Source organism: Lycium ferocissimum, chromosome 12 (genome assembly GCF_029784015.1).
Source record: "Lycium ferocissimum isolate CSIRO_LF1 chromosome 12, AGI_CSIRO_Lferr_CH_V1, whole genome shotgun sequence".
In the NCBI taxonomy this organism is placed as follows: domain Eukaryota; kingdom Viridiplantae; phylum Streptophyta; class Magnoliopsida; order Solanales; family Solanaceae; genus Lycium; species Lycium ferocissimum.
In genome coordinates this window covers 56,246,188-56,269,779 of record NC_081353.1, presented here as the reverse complement: position 1 = coordinate 56,269,779, position 23,592 = coordinate 56,246,188, and the positions used below count along the sequence as shown (strand labels likewise).

At 39.2% G+C, this 23,592-nt stretch overlaps 1 protein-coding gene across 1 annotated transcript; it reads left to right on the top strand.

Moving 5' to 3' along the window:
- The first annotated feature begins 49 nt into the window (after positions 1–49).
- LOC132039469 (uncharacterized) lies at positions 50–1,156 on the top strand. The gene has a single exon (XM_059429946.1). The coding sequence runs from the start codon at positions 50–52 to the stop codon at positions 1,154–1,156; it is 1,107 nt and encodes a 368-aa protein (XP_059285929.1).
- The last annotated feature ends 22,436 nt before the right edge of the window (positions 1,157–23,592 follow it).

The window sequence follows — 23,592 nt, the reverse complement described above, 5'->3', positions numbered from 1 at the left end:
TTTGAAGCTAGGGATCAAATGGATCACTTAATTTGGTGGGAACCTAGAAATGTGTTCATGTGATGTCTGGAAAGATAACTGGAATAGATTGGGTCCTCTAAGGGAATTCTCAACTCCATATCACAATATAGAAGAGGTGGCTGAACTCATGAACTCAGAGGGTTGGGAATTCCAAAAAATGAATGCAGTGTTACCAGACCAGGTGGTGGATCATGTTAAATATAAACTGAGCATAATGGGGCAATCAATAGATGCAGATGTACCATGGTGGATTTTAACTAAGTCTAGCAAATTGACAGTGAGTAGTGCATTGAACGTAATGAGACAGCAGGAGCAAGAGTCATTAAGCTATCAAAGAATATGGAGTAAAGGTGTGCCCTTCAAAATTTCATTTTTTTTATGGAGGATGTGGAAAGCTATACTCCCAGTGGATGATGCACTCAAAAGGATGGATATTTCCATTGTATCAAGATGCATATGCTATCTAAATTCACAGTCAGAGAAGACATTCCAACATATTTTCTTGACTGGTAATTGTGTAGCAGAAGTATGGCAATACTATACCACGTCAGCAGGTATCATTGGCCCTCTAATACAGTTACATCAAGCAGTGGTAAAATGGTGGAATACAAAGTGTGCAGTCAAGTTGAAACTAGTTTTTGAAGCAATTCAATCATTTATCTACTGGCAGTTGTGGAAGAGAAGAAATGCACTCATGAATGGAGCAAATATGAGTAAGAGTAAAGTCATTTACTGCATTAATCAGAACATTCATAACTTGATAAGCAGTCTATATCCATGGTTGAAGAATGTCCCACATGATTGGCCTCAGATGGTACAGTTATTAGAAGGACTTAATCCTAGAGTAGGAGGTCAAATGGTACAACGGAGATATCCAAGTGCAGGGTGGCATAAGTGTAATACTGATGGTGCATCAAGGGGTAATCCAGGCCAAAGGTTGACTGCTTTTTGCATTAGATATGAAAGAGGTGATTTGGTTTATGCAGCTGCTAGAAGAATAGCTAACACAACAAATATATGTGCAGAAGCAGTTGCAATTCATGTTGGTCTACAATATTGTGTTAATAATCAAATGTTACCTGTGATCATGGAAACTGACTCTCTAGCTATGGTAAACATCATTCAAGGAGACTGAGAAACTTCTTGGAAAGTGAGTATGGAGGTGCAAAAGATTAAAAAGTGGAGAAAGAGAGGACAAGTCCAGTTTGTCCATGTCCTGAGGGAGGGAAATACAGTAGCAGATTTTTTAGCTAACAGTGTGTTCAATTGTGCAGGTACATTACAAGTTAATAACTTTCAGGAACACACACCTACAGGGAAGAGATTCCTAAATATGGATAAATCTATAATGCCTAATTTCAGATTCAAAACATACAAGGAAAGGGAACCAGATTGAAGAAGGATTTTTGCACTTTAGTTCAAGATCACTACTCATCATCAGATTGTAATATGTCTAGTAACTACTAAGACTGGCCTAGCTAGATAGTGGTATTAGCAGTTCTACCGCTCATTCTTCTAGCAGGTTTGGATTAGGAGTATACCTCAGCCCTATTATGATCAATATAGGTAGTGAAATGGATTCAACTTGTCTACACAGGATTATGGACAGCAGCAGATTGCCTATGCAGCTTTACTCTTGTTTGAATTATCGTGGGGTCTGATAACATAGCACCTGGTGAGAGCTTTGAGGTGTCTGATAGTGTTATTATCCCAAAACAAGAGAAATTGTAACATGCCTCCAGTTTGCAGCACTTTGATCCTATTTTCAGTGTCTTTAACTTAGAGTAGTTTCTTTTCTTTTTAGTTTGTTTGCTTTGTTCTTATTTTTTCCTATTTGTGTAAATACTTTGATTTTGGAATAAAACACCACTAGCAATCAGCTAGGTATTTTTTTTTTTTTGTTAAAAAAAAGAGATCAAACTACAATGTTGATGTACATTATTTTATTTGGTTGAAATCTAAAAGGAGAAATTCTCCAAATGGAAACCATATTACAGCCACCATTTTATGCCAAAATGACAAGGAAATAAAAATAGAAACTTTAGAGATGTTTTTCCCCTTGGCACGTGTAAGCCCCCATGATTAGTCATATTAACTTATCACCAAATCAAGCCACACACTCTTATATGCATGTAATTAAATGCATTGTTGCCACTTGTTCAAAACAGAGGGACCATATCCACATATTAATAATCCAATCAATCTCGAGTAATTTTTTAATCTTAATTCACTGAAATATTAGCATTGTTGCCACTTGTTCATAACAGATGGGCCATGTCCACATATTATTAATCCCATCAATCTCGAGTAATTTCTTAATCTCAATTCACTGAAATATTAGCATTGTTGCCACTTGTTCATAATAGATGGGCCATGTCCACATATTAATAATCCAATCAATCTCGAGTAATTTCTTAATCTCAATTCACTGAAATATTACACACAACATATTTTATTAAATACTAATTTTTCCAACCCAATATCAAGAGTACAAAATTTTGTATCATTAATTCTCAAAATGGGAAAAGATAATTTTCTTATGAGAGTAATTTTTACTCGTATAATAAATAAAAGCTTATGTATAAACTTCCTCGTGTCATGGATATAATTTAAAACATATCGGAAAAATAGTAATAATAGTAACAACATAAAATCATACTCCCTCTGGATCAAAGAAAGTGTCCACTTAGCCATTTTTTCTTGGGTAAAAAAAAGCGTCCGCTTGTTTTTCCAGATTTGCATTTATTAAGTGTAATATGATCAAATCTCAATGCTAAGTGTAATATGATCAAATCTCAATGCTTATTTAATTAGGGGTAGTTTAGTCAAATTACCTATTTTTGTCTAGGAGTTAGTATTTTCTTAAGGGGGGTGCAAATGGCTAAGTGGACTCTTTTTTTTATCCGAAGGGAGTACTTATCAATTTTTTACTAAAAAGTTTCACTTAAAAGAAAGTATATGCCAAATCAAAACAATATATAGCAGTACTAAGATTATTCAAACTTACGCTTTCTAACAGAAATAATCAGCTTGTTTAGTGGACGATTCTTTTTAATGGTTTCTATTCATTGATAGTTTATCACATCTTCAATAACCACCTAAAAACAAAGACAAACAAAGAAAAATAATTAATTATGTAGCTAAAACAATAAACAAATTAAAGAGGAAACTTATGTTATGTCACGCCCCAAATTTGGAGAGACGTGGCCGGCACCCGGTGTCACACTCGGCCCAAGCGTATCACTCTGTAACTGTAACTCTAGAGGGGTAACCCTGAACTTAGGCCGACGAGGTCTACCTGCAAGCAGACAATACCAACCACGGCCGACAAGGCCACATCCTGAATATATATATATATATATATATATATATATATATATATATATATATATATATATATATATATATATATATATATTCTACATATATGACTATGCAAGCCGATGAGGCCGCTATGAACGTCTACAACGTAACACTACCAAAATGAACATGTACAAGGGGGCCGATAAGGTCACAATACTGACATACAAACATAAAGGACTTATCTGCAAGCTTCTAGAGATTATAAAGTTGTATCATGGTTAGGACAGCGCCCGGCCTACCCATTATGTCTACATACACAAAAGAGACTCCCAAGTCTAGAACTAGAAACTCCGAATAAGTGGAGTTTACCAATCAGCTGATGTCTAGTCCTGTCTACTGGGGAGGTCTATCCGGCTATCTGTTAGAACCTGCAGGCATAAATGCAGCGCCCTCGATAAAAGAGACGTCAGTACAAAATAATGTACTGAGTATGTAAGGCAATAGAGTAACTAAAAGCTGAAACTGAACCGAAAAGTAGAGTAATCTGGAGGCCAAAGAATGCCCTGGAATATACTCACCTGATCCAACTCAACACAACGTAATATAATAATTTCATAGCTAGCGGTCACATATAGGGCTCAGTGTATCTCTCACTGACCAAGTGGTTAGGCAACTGTAAAATTTCACTGACTGTAAGGCCAAGAAAATATGAAATCTCCTTTGACCATAGGCCAGGCAATATGTTACACCCCGTGTTTTTATACGTTAAGTTTCCTCGTGAGTTGGTTTCTGTAGATTCAGATAGCGAAGTGACCTTCGAGGTCATATGGGATTAGACATGTCTATATTAAGTGTATAAGAGTATAAGATCATGTTTAGTAGGTATTGGAAGGTTCCGAGATCAAGCGAATCGAAGAAATTAAGTTTGTCGAAACTTTGGAAAAATTTGGCAGAATTCTGTACAGGATTTTTGATCCAAATTTGCGGAGGTATGTCTTCTATCATGTGAGGAGTTATGAAATGCATAACGTATGTAAATTCAAGTTAAGAGAGTTTTCTTTCCAATGCAACTGACAGATCGCAAATCCGAGAAGTACATAGAAAAATATAGCCCTTACAAGAAAAAATGATTTCAAGTACGAACCATATTTCCTGATGCAGAAAGTGAAATTTCCAGGCTGAGAATTACGGCCAAGAAATACGGAATGCAGCCCGTACTTTTTGGTCGTATTTTTATGTCGACTGCAGTTCTTTTTTTAATATATAATTTGTATACCCTTCATTTTATATTATTTTCTCCACTTTCCCTGATCTCTAACCCTCTTGAAAGCTCTCTCCAACATATATATCAAACCCCTAAGAAAACACAAGGATTAAAAGAGAAGATTAAGTGTTTAAAGGGTCTAAAGTGATCATGGAAGCTTGTTGCTCTTCTTGGTAAGGGTTTTGGAGGATATTTCAAGGTGAAGAACTCTTGAAATTGATGTATTCTTGAGTTCTTAAGGTAAGATTCTATCTTAACTTCATGTTTATGAGTTTATATAATGGATATGCTAGGTTTGGAGGGAAAGTAGTTGGAAGAAAGTTTCAAATACGAATTTGAGTTTATGTTGAGATGTGATCTAGCTTGAGTGATATTGTAAATGTGCTTTTAAGCTAAAACCTTACTGTAAGGATAGCGGTTGGTGTTGTGATTGTATTGAGGATGTTATACTTGATATAATTGGAAGAAGAAGGGGTATAACTGTTGTATACAAAGCATATTGGACTATTTTGATATAAATCTTGAGTTGAGTAGTGATATGGAATTAAAGAGACTTATACAAGGTTGTTGTTATGTTGTTGACTGTTAGGTGAGCGGTAGAGACTAAGGAGATTGGAAAATTAGCCGACAGTTTCATTGTGGGATTTTTGTTGACGACTTGAGGTATGTTAAGGCTAACTTTCCTTCTTTTGGCATGATACTTATGAACGAAACGTAAACGTAACGCTACTCCATAATGACTCTATTCCTAGTAGCTAGGGATGTCCCATATTGATTCATGTTCTAGAATGTTATTCTCAGTAAGTCCTTCTTCAGATTTAGTATGATTCATATAGTCGCTTGTTGATAGAAATGTTATGTCATAATAATGTTCGGAGGTGTAACGACCTTACATCACTCCGACAGATTCAGGATGTACTCTTGTCATATTTATGCATTGCATTTTATATGTTTATATACAGACCTATGACCCTACAGACCTATGACCCCTCAGGCATTATATACGCGTATATTATGTATTATATATGGGGTACGGGGATGGTGACGGCATTATATACGTACTACCACCTGATTAGCTAGTCAAATGATGATGTTAATGATGCCCACCGAGGCCGATATGATCCGTTGGGATGCCCACGGAAGCTTGACACATGTTATATACGATATGATTTGTTCGTACTGATGACACTTTTTTGGGGGCGCTGTGTTTCATGCCCGCAGGTTCAGGTAGACAGATCGATGATCCGTTCCTGTAGGCTACTATTCAGCTGATATTGCGGCACTCCTCTTGTTCTGGAGTTCTTTGTTGTATTTTTGGTACGTTATACTTTTATGTACATACGGGTATGGTGGGGCCCTGTCCCGACCTTATTATGTCATATACTCTAGTAGAGGCATGTAGACAGTCATGGTATAGTTAGACGATATGTGGCCTCCTTGGCCTATATTTTTCTTTGTATAGTATTCCATGATGGCCTTTTCGGCTTGCATAGTTTTGTCCAACATAGTTGTATGGTATGTCTTTTTGGGCTCATCCATTTTATAACATATTTCTTTTATGATTTAGCAGATTTTCATTCGATGAACCTCGAGGTCCACTCTTATTTACAATTATAATATGAAAGCATGTTTAGCAGTACTCGACAGGTAGGGCGTGGGTGCCTGTCATGGCCTTCTGGTTTGGGTCGAGACAAAATAGTATCGTCTTACAACTTAAGTGGCCAGGCAATGACATCTCTCACTGACCATGAGGCCAGGTAATAATAATATCTTACTGCCCAAGTGGCCAGGCATAGAAAATATATGTATATGACATTGGATATCATATATGTACTAAAATGCATAGAAGCACTTAAATGTCTCTCTATATCTTCTAGTAGCAAGGAAAGATATGGAGAGGATAGGAATCCCTCGGAAGATACGATATAACCACTCGGGAAGCGGTAACATCACTAAGGACAAGATATCTACGATATGTTTTCCCTTCTTAGAAGTTGTCAAACTTTTACTAATTCTGGAATCATGCCAATGAAAGAAAGAGATAGACATTACATACCTCTTGTTGTCTATACGAACTCAACAATGAAACTTATCGCGAATAGCACTTCAACCTATAATAATGGTAATATGTCTGTCAGCTCGGTGAATACTAGTATACGTTGTATATTGAATGATAACTCATTTTTATAAAGAATCGGGAAGCATTTTCCCTACTTTATACACATCCACAACTCAATCACAAGATCAACAACATTAATAACAAGTCACAACTCAAGAACATATCCAAATCAGTCCAATATGCACTTATATACAATATTGCTATACATTCTTCCTCTCTACATCCATGGAGTACAACAAAAATAGCAACAACAATTAGTACACCAATTCCTCATGTCAATCCAGCCACTTTAACAACATTAGAACAGCCATCAAGAATAGTCCACACTCCAACAACAACAAGAGCATGACATAGGGTACATCTTTTATATTTTCTTATCAAACAAGTTGTCTAAAGATTATACAAGCTCAAATACATCTAGAAGGGATGAAATCTTACCTTAACCAAGTAGGAACAACTCCAACTTCAGATTATTTCACCAAAAAGAAAGCTCCAATCTTCCACACAAGAAGAACAAATCAATATCAATAAGGTTCCTTAGCTTCTTGGTGTGTTAATACACTTGATTCACCTTAGATTTGCTTCAATTTAGAATGAGGACTAGGGAAGAGGGTTTGAGAGCTTATAGGAGCTGTGTTAGGATGAAAATGACTTAACAACGAAAAGCCACGAAAAATATACAACAAGAAAAACTTAAGCCGACTTGGATCTACGTTAGGGTCTGCGTCAAAGATGGCCATCTGCGGAAGCAAATCCCAACGCTTTTCCATGTAGAGAATTCCTAGAATTCTCAGCTCAAATACGGCCTCGTTCTGTGATGCATGTTAGCACAAAACCCTCCCTCAGTATACCAAACTTTGACAAAATATCTTCTCTTCGATTCGTTTAACCTCTAATCCTTCCAACGCTTACTAAACATGATCTTACACTCTTGTATACTTAATATTAACATGACTAATACCTTATAACCTCAAAGATAGTCCCACTCTCTAAGTCTACATCGATTAACTCACAATGTAACTCAACGCACGAAGGTACCACGCGTAACATCCTTCCCCATCAGAAACATTCATCCTCGAATGTTAAACTCTAAGAGGTCTATAGAAATTTCAACAAAGTCTCCCCTGTAATCGTACTATGACCAACCTATCACGTAGCCAAAAATACAATACAAGTGCCACACAGGGCCACAAAAAACAACAGGAAATTCTGGCCTCACATGACCAATGAATGTAACTATCCACATGATACTCACTTAAGTGCGATGGTGCCTCAGTCTGAATCTCTTCTGTGATCTGGAACGGGTGCGGTTATCTAGACTTCATATCTTTCTCGGCTTCCCTAGTCATCTCCTCAACATTGTTGCTCCTCTAGAGAACTTTTACTGAAGCCACATCCTTAGTTCTTAATATACGAACCTGACAATCTAGGATGGCAACTGGGACCTCCATATATGACAAATCTTCTATGATCTGGATGTCATCTACTGGTACTACTCGGGAAAAATCTCCAGTATACTTCCGAAGTATGGATACATGAAATACCGGATGCACTAACTCCCAATTTGAAGGTAGATCTAACTCGTAGGCCACCTGGCCTACTCCAAAAACAACCCTATACAGTCCAATATATCTAGGGCTATACTTTCTGATAAGAAATGATATATTTTTATGGCATGACAAACCCTAAGGAACCAAATAAAATTAGGTTCACCTGTCTGAACTTGGTTAACCTTATGATATCTCATATATTGCTATTCTAACATGCTCCTTAAAGGATCAGATGCCTGCAGGATTTTCTCATATATGAGAGACCAGATATGTTGATTCACAAGGACCAAATGAGATCAGGTCTCCAGCCTGCTCAGCTAACGGCGTAGCTGTAGGGCTACAGATAGTGTAGCCAGTACTTATAACTTGTTCGAAAAATAGATGAGAGACTAGGTTACTCCAAATAAAGGTCATAGTCACTGAAGCGTTGAAAGTCCCAATCCACAGCTGTAAAGTATGCTGTTGAAAAGTACAATGTAATTGTATAGCAACTCCTCAGTAAGACCGATTGATTAGCTGTCCAAATTTCATGAGTGGTCACCTCTACTCTCTCTCTCTCTCTCTCTCTCTCTCTCCCTTGCTTATAAATACATCATCTTCCAAGAGAAGAATCATTCTTTCACAATCCAAAATTGCTCCATCCTAAGTGCAAGTATCCATCTTTGAATGTGTTCCTCAAGAACAGAGCCTCAGTAACCTGAAGGACCAGATCCATAATTGAAGATGCTTTAGGTCTTTAGGGTTGAGTCGTTGTTCTTTTGTGCTTATACTTTAAACCTACTCTTCCATAAAATGAATTTGATTTTAGGTGTTTTGAAGTCTCAAAGGTTGCTTGTTGGAAGTGTGTTCTGTTAAGCCCTTGAGTGGTACACTAGGCTAGAGTTAGCTTAGTTGTATTAGTGTATGAGTGGCTAGTGTTAGTCACTGTGGTGAATTCTCAAAAGGTTCCTTTGAGTGGTACGCTATTCTAGAGTTAGTCTACGCGTATTAGTTGAATTCTCAAAGGTATTTTGTTGGAAGAGTGTCTTCACAAGAACCTTGAATGGTACACTAGGCTAGAGTTAGTCTAGGTGTACTAGTGTGCTTGGCTAGGAGTAGTCAAGTGTGAGGGTTGCATAAGTGTTATTGTATGGGTGAGGGGCTGTGGGAGTTAACTTCTAGCTTGCAGTAGAGTTGTAACCTGAGTTTGCTCGGTTAGTGGAGTTGAAATCCAACTGGGGTAGGTCGTAGTTTTTAATTCCTTGAGCAAGGATTTTTCCACGTAAAAAATCTTGTGTTGATTCTCATATTGCACTGCATAAGGGAACTGGTATATAATCGGGTCCCTCCATAATGTGTTTGGTGGATGCATAGCCTCTAATAATTGGTATCAGAGCAGGTTCTTTCTAAAAGCTTAACACCTAGAAAGGAACTCCATTACGAATATTTCACCAAATCTGGAGAAAAGAGAATCTATTATACGACCACCAAGATCCAACAGAGAATATCGTGGATAATGGAAGGGGAGAAGGAATAACTTTTCATGGATAAGGATCTAAGCTACAGGACATCATTTGTGATGGACCTTATGTTCCTATGAAAAGTTGCGGGGCTGGATCTGGGACTGGTCAAAAGATTGAGAAGAAGCCAAGAGTTGACCGACCCAGTTTCCAGAAAAGGAAGAAGGTGCTACCTGCATGGATAAAAAGAAGCTTAAACTCACTTGTTCTATCATTGTATGAGACCCAAGATACCTTGGGTTCCTAGATCAAATGAGTGAATCTAGTTGCAGGCTTGAGTGAGAAGAGGTACCCAAAAAGTTACCTAAAAGGAGACTGCTTGAAGTATATAACTGAGAGAATAGATGATTTCCCTCATTCAAGGACTTTCAAGTAGGAGTGTGTTATTTTGAAATGACGCTGAACAGGAAGCACTTTGGAAGAAATCGATAGGAGATAGGTTTGATTGAGCTCAACTTGTTGCCTTTCCTCAAACTTCCTCATGCTTAGCTATGTTAAGAGGAAAGGTTCAATGTTAAAAGGTGTTTTTTGGTGGCATCTAATTCACTCTTGAACCGTTACAGGTACACACGTGTGGCAGGGTCCGGATAGCACAAGCATAATTGATATTGTACATCTTAGGTTTCTTGCCTCGTCTTCAAAATTGTCAAGGGACATGGTCCCTATGACTCAAGTTAGTAGTCTCTTCAGTGCTTAATATGTCTCAAACTGTCTAGAATGCCACGTCATTAATACTCTCCCACTTCCTATTCCAAATTAAGCCCTTTAAATGACCGTCCATCCTGAACCTCTTCGTACTTCAAAAGAAAACCTTTCCTTCTTCAGATCTTACCAATTTTTTTTTACCATATCTTAAATCTGAATTTTCCTTCCGCACTCGCCAGAATGTAAAGCCCATCGTATCACTACTAGATCCCACAAATAGTCTGACTCTGGTAAGCCTCACTTCCATCGATCATTCTAGAATAAATAAAGGACTCTATGGGCCCTGTGTAGACCTTCTCCTTGATGACTCTAAATGAGGGGGAGTGAAACATATCTAATATCACGAAAAGTGGAACTAAAATTGTTAAGGGGTTTGTAGAGGCCTTAAACGTAAAAGAAAGTGGGGAGAAATTCAGAAGGATCTGATGACTAAACTGATGAAGGGGGAAACCTATTAGGGAAGAAATGGATTAATCTGATGACTAAACTGACTAAGACCACTATATTTTTTATATGCTTAACCTAATCTGGGAAATTACTCTGATTTTTGCAATGATCTTAAAACTTATTGTTACTGTTGTTGCTTATTTTGTGTTGCCCTAATGGCCATTAGTTAATGCTACTGAACTTCTTTTTGTCTTGTACTATTTTTATTACTCTTTCCAAAGATGACAAAAGGGGGAAGAAAACAAAGAGGTGGGAAAGAGAGGAAGAATGAGGGAGAGCAGTATATAAATAAAGTCTCTAAGTTTATCATCATCAAAAAGGGAAAAAATGACTATATGTTTTGATAATTGTCAAACTTGGTAAAACTAGAGAGAGTAACCCGGCCCTCAATATGGCCTCTCTATACATCTCACAGTCTCAAGAAACTAATCGATATCTATGGGAGAGACATGTGTGAAAGATAAGGGGAACGGTGAAAAAGGGAAAGAGGACTGCAAGAAGGGGAACGGTGAAAAAAAGAAAGACGACTGCAAGCTGGGCGAGTGAAGGCCTGACTCGTAGGGGGAACAGGTGGGAATCTAGTTCTCAGGGGGAACTCTGTCTATGATTTTATCATCATTAAAAGGGAGAAATTGATATTTCATGACATGTTTTGATAATTTGACAAACCTTACTCAAAGAACCAGAATACTACTATGTATCTCGAGGTTTGAGTCTCAGAGGGACAAATGAGGTATCTGGGTAAGGGATCTGGTCCTTAGGGGGGAATACAAGGGATGTCACTTTGTCATCATCAAAAAAGGGAAATTGATAAGAAATGGTGCGTTTTGATGACATGATAAACCTTAAGGAACCAGATACAATTAGGTTCACCTGTCTGAACTTGGTACATCTTATGATATCTCATATGCTACTATTCTAACATGATCCATGAAGGATCAGATGCCTGTAGGATTCGCTCATATATGAGAGACCAGACATGTTGATTAAGAAGGACCAGATAGGATCAGTTTTCCAGCCTGCTCAGCCAACGACACAGCTATAGAGCTACAGACAGTGTAGCCAGTACTTATAACTTGTTCGAAGAACAGATGAGGGACCAGGTTACTCCAGATAAAGGTCTTGGTCACCGAAGTGGTGACATTCCAAATCCACAACTGTAAAATGTGCTGCTGAAAAGTACAATGCAGCTGTACATCGACTTACCTCAGCAAGGCCGATAGATTAACGTTCTAGATTTCATAAGTCCTCTACTCTTTCTCTCTCCCCTTGCATATAAAGATATCATCTTCCAAGAGAAGGCTCATTCTTGCACAATCCGAAATTGCTCTATCCTAAGTGCAAGTATCCACCTTTCAAGGTGTTCCGCTAGAACAGAGCCTCAACAACACGAAGGACCTGATCCAAAATTGAAGATGCTTTAGGTCCTTAGGTTTTTGTGTTTTTGTTCTTTTGTGCTTAAACTGTAAACCTACTCTTCTATAAAAAGAAGTTGATTGTAGGTGTTTTGAAGTCTCAAAGGCTATTTGTTGGAACTGTGTTTCCTCAAGCCTTTGAGTGGTACACTAGGCTAGAGTTAGCTTAGTTGTATTAGTGTATGAGTGGCTAGTGTTAGTCATTGTGGTGAATTCTCAAAAGGTGCCTTTGAGTGGTACGCTAGGCTAGAGTTAGTCTAGGTGTATTAGTTGAATTCTCAAAGGTTGCTTGTTGGAAGAGTGTCTTCACAAGAACTTTAAGTGGTACGTTAGGCTAGAGTTAGTCTAGGTGTGTTAGTGTGCTTGGCTAGGGGTAGTCAAGTGTGAGGGTTGCATAAGCATTATTGTAAGGGTGAGGGATTATGGGAGTTAGAGTTGGCGATCTACACTTTCTCCCATACAAAGCTTCATATGGAGCCATTTGAATCTTTGGAGTGATAACTATTATTATATGCAAATTCAATAAGTGACAAATGATCACCCTAATTACCTCCGAAATCTAGTACACATGCTCGCAACATATCTTCAAAGGTCTGAATGGTGCGCTCAAGTTGCCCATCAGTCTGTGGATGAATGGCTGTGCTAAGTCTCACCTGAGTTCCCAAAACTTCTTGAAAGGACTTCCAGAAATTAGCCATAAATTGGGTTCCTCTATCAGTAATAATGGATATTGGAACTCCATGAAGCCGCACTATCTCTTTGAGACACAGCTTTGCATAATCTTCTGCTAAGTACGTAGTTCTGACTAGCAGGAAATGAGCTGACTTTGTAAGTCTATCAACAATTACCCATATAGAGTAATACTTACGCTGAGAACAAGGCAAGCCCACAATAAAATCCATATTAATCACTTCCCGTTTTCGGGTTGGAATTTCCATAGCTTGCAACAATCCACCGGGCTTTTGATGCTCAATTTTCACCTGTTGACAATTAGGACATTAAGCTACAAACTCTGCTATATCTTTCTTCATTCCGTCCCACCAATATATGGATTTAAGATCATGGTACATCTTTGTCGCTCCTAGATGAACAGAATAACGGGAATAATGGGCTTCCTCCAAAATCTGTTGACGTAGCCCCACAACATTAGGAACACATAATCTGCCTCGATATCTAAGAACTCCATCTGTAGAAATCCCAAATGGTGATTTTTCTTTCTGAGAAAATGTATCTCGGTGATTTTTCTTTCTGAGAAAATGTATCTCTGAAATAAATTAACTTAGAGTCCTCATATTGGTGCTTCTTTGCCTCCACAACTAAGGATGAAATAGTTGGGCCATGGATAGCAACCCCCATACTGCCCGAGTCCATGATGCGAACACCTAAGCTTTCTAGCTGTTGAAGCTCGCGGGCCAATTCCCTTTTCTCGGGCTGAATATCACATAGGCTGCCCATGAATTTGCGACTAATAGCATCAGCTACCACGTTCGCCTTTCTAGGATGATATGGAATACTCACATCATAATCTTTAAACCGCTCTAACCATCGCCTGTGCCGTAGATTTTACTCCTGCTGTGTGAAGATATATTAGAGACTCTTGTGATCTGTATAACTATCGACATGAACACCATATAAATAATGTCTCCACAACTTTAGCGCATGAACAACTACAGCTAACTCAAGATCATGGATCGGGTAGTTTTTCTCGTGTTTCCGTAACTGCCTTAAAGCATAGGCAATGACCTTACCGTGTTGTATCAGCACACAGCCCAACCCTATATCGGAGGCATCACAGTACACAACATAACCTTTTGATCCTTTTGGAAGTGTCAAGACTAGGGCTGAAGTTAATCTATCCTTCAGTACCTGAAAACTACGTTCACAAGCATCGGTCCATTGAAATTTCGTTGATTTTTTAGTTAGCTTCGTCAATGGTGCAGACATAGAAGAAAACGCTTCTATAAACCTTCTGTAATAACCTGCCAACCCCAGAAAACTGCGAACCTCCGTAGGAGTTGTAGGCCTTGGACAAGTCTTCACAACTTCAATCTTCTGAGTATCTACTCGAATACCATCAGCTGAAATGATATGCCCCAGAAAAGCCACAGAGTTTAACCAGAACTCACATATTGAAAATTTGGCATATAATTCCCGACTCCAAAGAGTTCTAAGGACAGTACGTAAATGATCTGCGTGCTCTGCCTTCGATCGGGAATATACCAGAATATCATCGATGAACACAATCACTATTAGATCTAGGAAAGGCGTGAACACATTATTCATCAAATTCATAAATACTATCGGGGCGTTAGTCAACCCAAACGACATTACCCGAAATTCATAATGACCATATCTAGTTCGAAAAGTTGTCTTCGAAATGTCCTCTTCCTTAACTCTTATTGATGGTATCCCGATCGCAAGTCTATCTTTGAAAACCATCTGGAACCTTGCAACTGATCGTATAAATCATCGATCCTTGAAAGCGGGTATTTATTCTTTATTGTCACCTTGTTCAACTGCCTATAGTCGATACACATTCGCAAGGAGCCATCTTTCTTTCTTACGAACAATACAGGTGCTCCCCATGGCGATGAACTGGGCCTAATAAATCCCTTCTCGAGCAAATATTTCAATTGCCCCTTTACCTCTTTCAATTCTACAGGAGCCATTCTGTAAGGAGGAATAGATATAGGTTTGGTATCCGGTAATACATCAATAGTAAAATCAATCTCCCATTCTGGTGGGGGACCTAGAAATTCATCTGGAAATACATCCGGAAATTCATTTACAATCGGAACAGATTGAAGAGTTGGCGGCTTTGCTTCGGTATCATGAACCCAAACTAAATGATAAATATAGCCCTTAGGAATCATCTTCCTCACTTTAAGATAGAAAATAAACCTACCTCTCGGGGACGCTGTATTTCCTTTCCATTCTAACACGGGTTTTCTCCGGAATTAAAATCGAACCACTTTTGTTCTACAATCAACATTGGCATAATAGGCGGCTAACCAATCCATGCCTATAATAACGTCAAAATCTAACATTTTCAGCTCAATCAAATCAGCTACCGTATGACGATCACACACCACAACCACGCATTTTCTATATACCTGTCTAGCTATTACCGGGTCACCAACATGAGTAGACACCTCAAAAGATTTGATTGGCTCGGGCTTCGCCCTAATACGATCAACAATATGAGTAATATACGATAAAGTAGAACACGGATCAATCAATGCATAAACATCACAAGAGGATACCGATAATATGCCTGTGACCACATCAGGAGATGACTCAAGATCTTGCTGCTCGGCTAATGCATTAATACGGGGCTCAGGGCCACTCGAACTGGTTGCTCCTCCTCTGCCCTTGCCAAGGCTCCTCGGGCGCCTGCGAACCTTTCCCTAAAGGGAGTGCGGATGATGAGGAGCCGGCTGTTGATCCTGTGGGCTGGACTCTACCTCTGTCACCCATCGATGGACAATCACGTATCACATGCCCAATCTGACTACAGGCATAACAAGCATTTGAACCTCGGTGACACTGACCCGCATGTAACCTACCACACTGGCTGCATCGTGGTACAGGTGGTCTTCTTTGACTGGGATCGCCTCTATACTGGGAACCCAAAAATCTAGAGCTCTGACCCGGTCTAGAATAAATAGGGCAGTCAAATCTCCTACCCGCAAATCGAGGAGGCACACTAGTTACGGATAGACCCGAATACCTAGAATACTGCTGCCTCTGACCCCCTCTATACTCACTGCTAGCACCTGCAAATCTGGCCCTCTTACTATGCCCTCTATCAATATCACGCTCACCCCTGTGCGGCTGCTGCTCTTCCAAATTCTGAGCATGGGCCTGAATACGAGAGATATCCATCCCTTCCTGGAGTGAAGCTGTCAAACAATCCTTGATCAAATGTGGCCCCAAGCCACTCACAAATCAGTGGACACGGTCCCCCATGTCGGCTACCATAGCTGAAGCATATCTAGCCAAAGAATTAAATCGAAGACTATACTCTCGGGCAATCATACTTGCTTGTCTAAGATCTAAAAATTTATCAGCTCGGGCCCGTCGGACCTCGAGAGGCAAATAATGGCAGATGAAGGCATCGACGAACTCTTGCCATACCGGGGGAGGTGCATTTTCCCCTCTCGAAGATATCCAATTGTCATACCAAAGAACGGCCACATCCCGTAATTTATAGGAGTCTAATTCCACTGACTTAGTATCAGAAGCATGTATTATCCTCAACGTCCTCGACATCTCATCTATAAAACCTTGCAGATCTTCATCCGATTTCGACCCAAAAATTTTTGAAGGATTCAAGCTAATAAAATCGCAGGCTCTTGCACTGACCGCTTTATCACCTTGACCCGAACCCTGTCGCTGAGCTTGGGTGGCAACTAACTAGGTCAACAATTGAGTAACCTCAGTCATATGTTGGCCTGAGGCACCTGGTAGAGGGACTAGAGGTACTGGAGCTGGAGCTGAAACCCCTTCATGCTCCTCTGAGATAAGTGGAGTGTGAGAGGCCCAAGATGGAACCTCATTATGGGACTCACCCTTCTCTATATTTGCCGGTGGTTCCGTTCGATCCGCTTCCCGTCGTTGTTTTGCCCTTTCCGGGCAAAGTTGTTCGCCTTCCTCTTCATAGGCATTGCTGAAATCACAACACACGATTAGGAAAAAAAAAGCCATGGATCTATCGTACGATCTAAGAAGAAGAAAGAAGGTCCATCGTTCCTAAATGTCCCGCAGCCTCTTGTTTATAAGTGTGGCGCACTTCATACCCATAAACAAGACTCTACTGGATACGGCTCGTAGACACACCATAAGACGAACTGCTCTGATATCACTTCTGTCACAACCCAACTAGAGGGCCATGACAGGTACCCGGAGCTAGCCTACCGAGCACCAGCTATCATGATCATTTCAAACTATCCTGGAGGACCATATCGCTAACTCTCCACTAGCACAACGAAACGAATGTGCTTCTCAAAATAGAACTCATAATATGACAACCTTCAATTTCCACCTTAGACATATATATATATAATATATATATATATATATATATATATATATATATATATATATAAGAGAGAGAGAGAGAGAGAGAGACACACACACACAAGCACACAAGGCTACGAAAATGATATACAAAAATGTACATTAGAGAGACCATGAGACTTCTAACTATTCACACACACACACACACACACACACACACACACACACACACACACACACATATATATATATAAGGAGTATACTAATAACTGAAACTCCAAAGTAGTGGAGTGCTCCCGTGTCTTCGCTGATAAAGCTCCTACAGGCCTGGATCATCTCCCTGTCTACCTGCGGGCATGAACGCAGCGTCCACGAAAGAAAGGACGTTAGTATGAAATGTACTGAGTATGTAAGGGATGAACAATAACGTAATAAAGCAATAAGGAAACATAAGAGAAAGAGATAACACATATATAAAACTGCCCCTTAAGGCGAAAACCATGCATGCTAACTACTACTTATAAAAATAGCATAAACATATACATAATCATCATTAGTCCGCGTCCTAGGTAATCATCTCACGCCACCCACTAGTGGTGTTTGCCCGGCCAAATATCATTATCCATAAGCCGCCCACCGAAATGGTGTTTGCCCGGCCAAATAGGCACGGTGTTATCATACATATACATATAGCATGCATGATAGCCTAGTCAAAAGCTACAACTCTATCGGAGTGACGTACGGTCGGTAACCAACGATTATATTATAGAGCAATCATCATCGCTCGGTCTCACCTTGAGGGAAAACGCATCATAAGGTGAGATCAACAACAAGGAATACAATCAATAATCATGACAACTCAATAACATCATGGGAACAATAAGAACCTCAAGCTTTGGCATTTCTAGAAATGAAACTATCATCATTATCACCATCACTATCTTGTTTCCTTTTGAAATAACAATAACATAAATGAGGTCAATTACAACGAATATAATCCAAGTCAATAGAGTAAGCCTCAACCATAACATAGGAACATCTAGCTCCTCGGCCTCGGTTTCGCTAAACATGGATTCACCATAAAAATCTTGAGAACAATGGATTTCTAGCCATTTAGGAATAAGGGTACTATAGATAGCATATGTGGAATCACAACATAAGAATCATGCCTTTGAAAGAAAGGGTTAGCCTTACATACCTTTTTGTTTTCTTAACGACTAAACGTTTTCCTCCAAAGCTCGCAAACTCTACATTCAAGAGAATTCGCACTAGAGTTATGTTATTGAAAATACGCTTAAGTTCAAACTAGAGCAACTAAGGGCTAACGAAATTTGAGCAGCATTTTCCCTATTTCATCAACTTGGAGTCAGTCCTTGTGGAACCTTCTTTGACACTTATATAAAAACTTCATTAACCATCCAAGTGGCTTTATATCTCTCCTTCAAGATGATGCTAGACAATGCATAGCTCAAATGATATGAAATTTCCCAAAACATGGCTCAACCTTATCTTCCTTCGACGAACTGGTTTCTTCCGCCTCAAATGTCTTTGGAATATTAATTAGAATCATCAATTATCCTTATTCAACTTATGGGGACTTCATGTATACCCCAGACTTACCTCTGTCTATTCGTAATATGAATAACGCGAGATTTCCAAGGTGTAACATTTAATCTTCAGTTCCTTTCTTTATTTATGTTATCTGACTATTGTCAGCCTATGATACCTACCACTATATAATTTTGTGTTGTTACTACCTTGCTGTGTTCTTTTATGGGTGCAGAGTTCGTGACAGGCTCTACTTCTACCCCTCGCGAGTGATCCCGAGTCCCTACTTTCGAGTGTCTAGGGTGAGCATCTGACGAGCCACTATTTGGAGACTCATTTATCTCTCACTTTATTATCTTCCATTTAAACAGATATTTATTCATTTTGGACTTGTATTTCTAGACATTTACTTAGATGCTCTTGTATGATTCAAACCAGATTTGGGTGTTGTATTTAGATTCCGCACTTATGTTTATTTATGATTTAAACTTCTGCTGCTTCTATTTATTTTATTGTTGGTTGGATTAATGATTAAGGGATAGGTTCACCTATGAAGAGAAGAAAGGGTAGGTGCCCGCACGACTAGTGATTTGGGGCGTGACAAGTTGGTATCAGAGCCCTAGGTTACCCTATCTTTAAGTACAAAGCATGTCTAGTAGAGTCCAGCAGATCGATACGATTAGCTCCGTAATTATCTGTGAGAGGCTATGGACATTTAGGAAACTTCAAATTCTTTCATTCTTTCGTGCTACTCTATTCAAATTGGTGTCTATAATGTTCGAATTGGTAGCTGATTCACTTCTATTCTCTCACAGATCGTGAGGACTCGTGCTACCATTGCTGGGGATGAGGTGCCTGAGCCCACTGTTAGGGTCGGCACACGAGGGCAAGGTCATGTTAGAGGTTGCAGCAGAGCCACAAGTCTTGGTGCTGCACTAGCCAGGGACGGGGCTCCTATGGTTGGATAGAGGCACGCTAGATTAGCTTTACCAGAGCGCCAGCCAGAACACTAGCCTGTGTGAGGGCATGCCATTGGGGGAGGGTTGGGACCAGCCCAGACTCACCCTGAGGTTATGTCCGATCCAGTACTTCGCAGACACTATGGCTCGTATCTTTCTACATCTTAATAGTCAGCAAGCCGTTGGTGGTGCTACTCCAGGGGGATCACAAACCAGAGCAGGAACGTAGACTGTTGAGCAGGGATAAACATCAAGGATGCAGCAACAGGATTCCATTTCCTGCTGGTGTTCCTAGGCTCGTTACAGGCCATGTTATGACCATTGGAGATCATGTCACGACCCAATCGGAGGGCCATGACGGGCACTCGAAGCTAACCTACCAAGTACCCTAGACATACATGCATTACTTAACCATACTTGAGTGTGGGGCCATGATGCTAAGCAATAGATATCATATACATATATCATCAAATTGAACCCAAGCTGACAAGGCTGTCAAAATGATATAACAAAATATGGACCGAGAAGGTCATAGAACATCTAACTGTACATATCTGTCTATGAGCCTCTACTAGAGTGCATCACATAATGAGGATGGGATAGGACCCCGCCATGCCCAAATGTACACAAAAGGATCATACCAAGCTAAACTGCAACACCGGAACAAGTGGTGTGCTCCTGTACATAAGTTACCGAAAGAATGACAAGGGTCTAAACTGTCTCTCTATCTACCTGCGGGCATGAACGAAGCGTCCATAAATAAAAGGATGTCAGTATGGACAAAGTACTGAGTATGTAAGGCATGAGAGTAACATAAGAGAGACATGCAAAAACATAGGGTTAATGAATGCAACCTGTACACCTGGACTGCCTCTGTGAATCAATGATATACACAAATATTGTGCATGAATGCATAAGGTCATACATACATACATACATACATACATATATATATATATATATATATATATATATATATATATATATATATATATATATATAATGTCCGTCAAGCCTCTGTGGGCATCCAATCGTATCGTATTGGCCTCTGTGGGTATCATTATCATCATCATTGTCATAATCATCATGTGACCAACTAATCAGGTGATAGTGCGTGTATAATGTTGTCACTTTCCCATACCCTATACATATATAAATAATACATAGCATACGCATATATAATGCGAGGAGTCGTATATATATATATATATATATATATATATATATATATATATATATATATATATATATATATATATATATATATATATATATATATAAATGCAATGCAATGCAGAACATGATAAGAGTACAAATAACTCTAAAGATCATACTAAATCTGAAGAAGGATTTTTGAAGACACATTGTGGAACATGAATCAAATGGATCATTCCTACCTCTAAGAATGGAATTATTACAGATTAACATTACGTATACGTCTTGTTCATAAGGATCATGCCAACAAAAGAAGGAAACGCACAGCCTTAACATACCTCATCGTCTACTCAACCACCCAACATCTGTCTTTCTGAGCTTAGAAATCTACATTCAAGATGATTTACGCTAAGGTCAAGTCTTTGAAACGCTTATAAGGTAAAATTAAACTAATAGGTGAGCTATAAAATTTAGGCAGCATTTCCCCCGTATCACCTACTTCCTCCAAACTTCAAAAAACTCCCGACCATTAATAATAACATCAACATTACCATATCCAAGAGGTCACATTCAAATTATACTCAAATCAATCCAAAACTCCTTTTCAAAATCAATCCATAGCCATCAACTTCAACTTAGTACCTTATGACTTGTCTACCTTGATTCTCTTCACTTTAGGATTTACTAAACCTCCATATAAACTCAACTTAAGTAATAAGATGAAGAACATACCTTATATTTGAAGATTTGGCCACACACATAATTTTCTCCAAGACTTAGTCACCACAACTCCAACTAGAAGTAAGAACCAACACCTCCTATAAGCTAGTTGAAGATTTTAGGGCTTGATCCTCTCTTGAAATAGTTTAGGATGTTTATGGATGATTAGGGATGGTTGAGAGAGCTTGGGGAGGCACTATATATCTGTTTGTGATGAACAAATGAGCCCCAAGTCATGGGTCTTTATTTATAACAAAAGGGAAAATTTCCACCGCCTCAAATCCAAGGTCCATTTCACGAACCGTGAATTATTTCACTGGCTGTGAAAGTGGCCATGAAATCTCTCCAGTGACTTCCACCCACTGCCACTATTTCAAGCTAGTCCAACATTATTTTCACGACCCATGAAATTATTCACGGTCCTTGGAAATGGCCGTGAAATGGTCTCTATCCAATTTTCTGATGAAATGTATTCTTTTCGATTCGTTTGACATCTAATATTTGTACTCTTGTACAAACATGTTCAAGGGCTTATATAACTCTGATATATACTCGTAGTCCTCATACGCAACTTCCCAAATGATTCCAATACGAATCTACAACAACCGGCTTAAAACAAGATTCTTTGGTAAGCTGAGTGAGGAAACGTATGAGTTTATTATGGATAGTCATAAGAGATTATATAAGATAGGTATTATTAAGTCATATGGAGTGGACTATGTGTCTATCTAGCTTCGCGGGGATGCAAAGACTTGGTGGAGGTCTTTCATTGATTGTAGGCCCGGTGAGTCGCTACCACTCTTTTGGACACAGTTTCTTCAGGCCTTCCTAGAGAAGTACGCCCCTCATAATTTGAGTTAGAGGAGAGATAAGTTTATCCACCTGCATCAGAGATGTATGTTTGTAGCCGAGTATGAGGCTCAATTTATGTTCTTGGAACGTTATGCTACGCAGTTGATTCCAATCGAGTCAAAGAAGGTTATGAAGTTCGTGAATGGACTGATGTTTCTACTACGTGTGGCGTGTCTTTATCTTGTCACCATAGATACTTCCTGTTACATCCAAATTTTTTTTTTGGTAACTTATGGCATAAGTAACCTTGTATGAACAGGATAAGCCCTAAAGGATTTCCTAAGTTAAGCCACCAAGATAAGGTTTCACCTCGAAATTTGCATTACAACCTACTCACAATGGGTTTGAGTTTAGAATGTTCTTAAGAGTCACATGAGCATCTTATGAATATGTCTTAAGGTACAATACAATTACCTATATGCTTGCAGAGAATGTAAGAATGCGAAGGTAACACAAATCAAGAATAGGCATGCTACATTTTCCACATAGACGTATTGAATTATAAAGCACACTAGCCACCTTGAATTCAAGCATTATGGTTTATCTTTAAGAATATGAGGCATTAGATATGTTTAATCCATGTATATGGATGCCCAAGTTTAGGTATTGAAAGGATTAGAGGTTAAACGAGTCGACGACGGACAAAAAGGTGCGTTGTGCGACTTGACGCCGCAAGTTGACGAGCCGTCAACATGTTGAAGCCACCGTCCACACTGTTGATGACACTCAGAACCACTCGACACCAAGCCCCCTGAGCATCAGGGGCTGTGGAAATTTGATGATGGCAGGTCGACGCTGTCGACGCCGCCGTCAACCTTGAGGCGGTGGAAGTTGTTATGTTTATCTATATAAGATTAAGGCTTGGTTTGATCCTCATTTTTTTATTATAAACAGACCCCTAACCTCTGCTAAGGCTCTCTAAACCCTCCAAGATAAATTTCATCAAATCAAAGTGAGTTTTCACCTTAAAAGTTTGAGGCTAGCTAAAAGGAAGTGGTAGTATTGAAGTTTGGATG

What these genes read in the sequence shown, in the direction of transcription:
- LOC132039469 (XM_059429946.1), top strand. Translation starts at nt 50, where the DNA reads ATGTGTTCATGTGATGTCTGGAAAGATAACTGGAATAGATTGGGTCCT.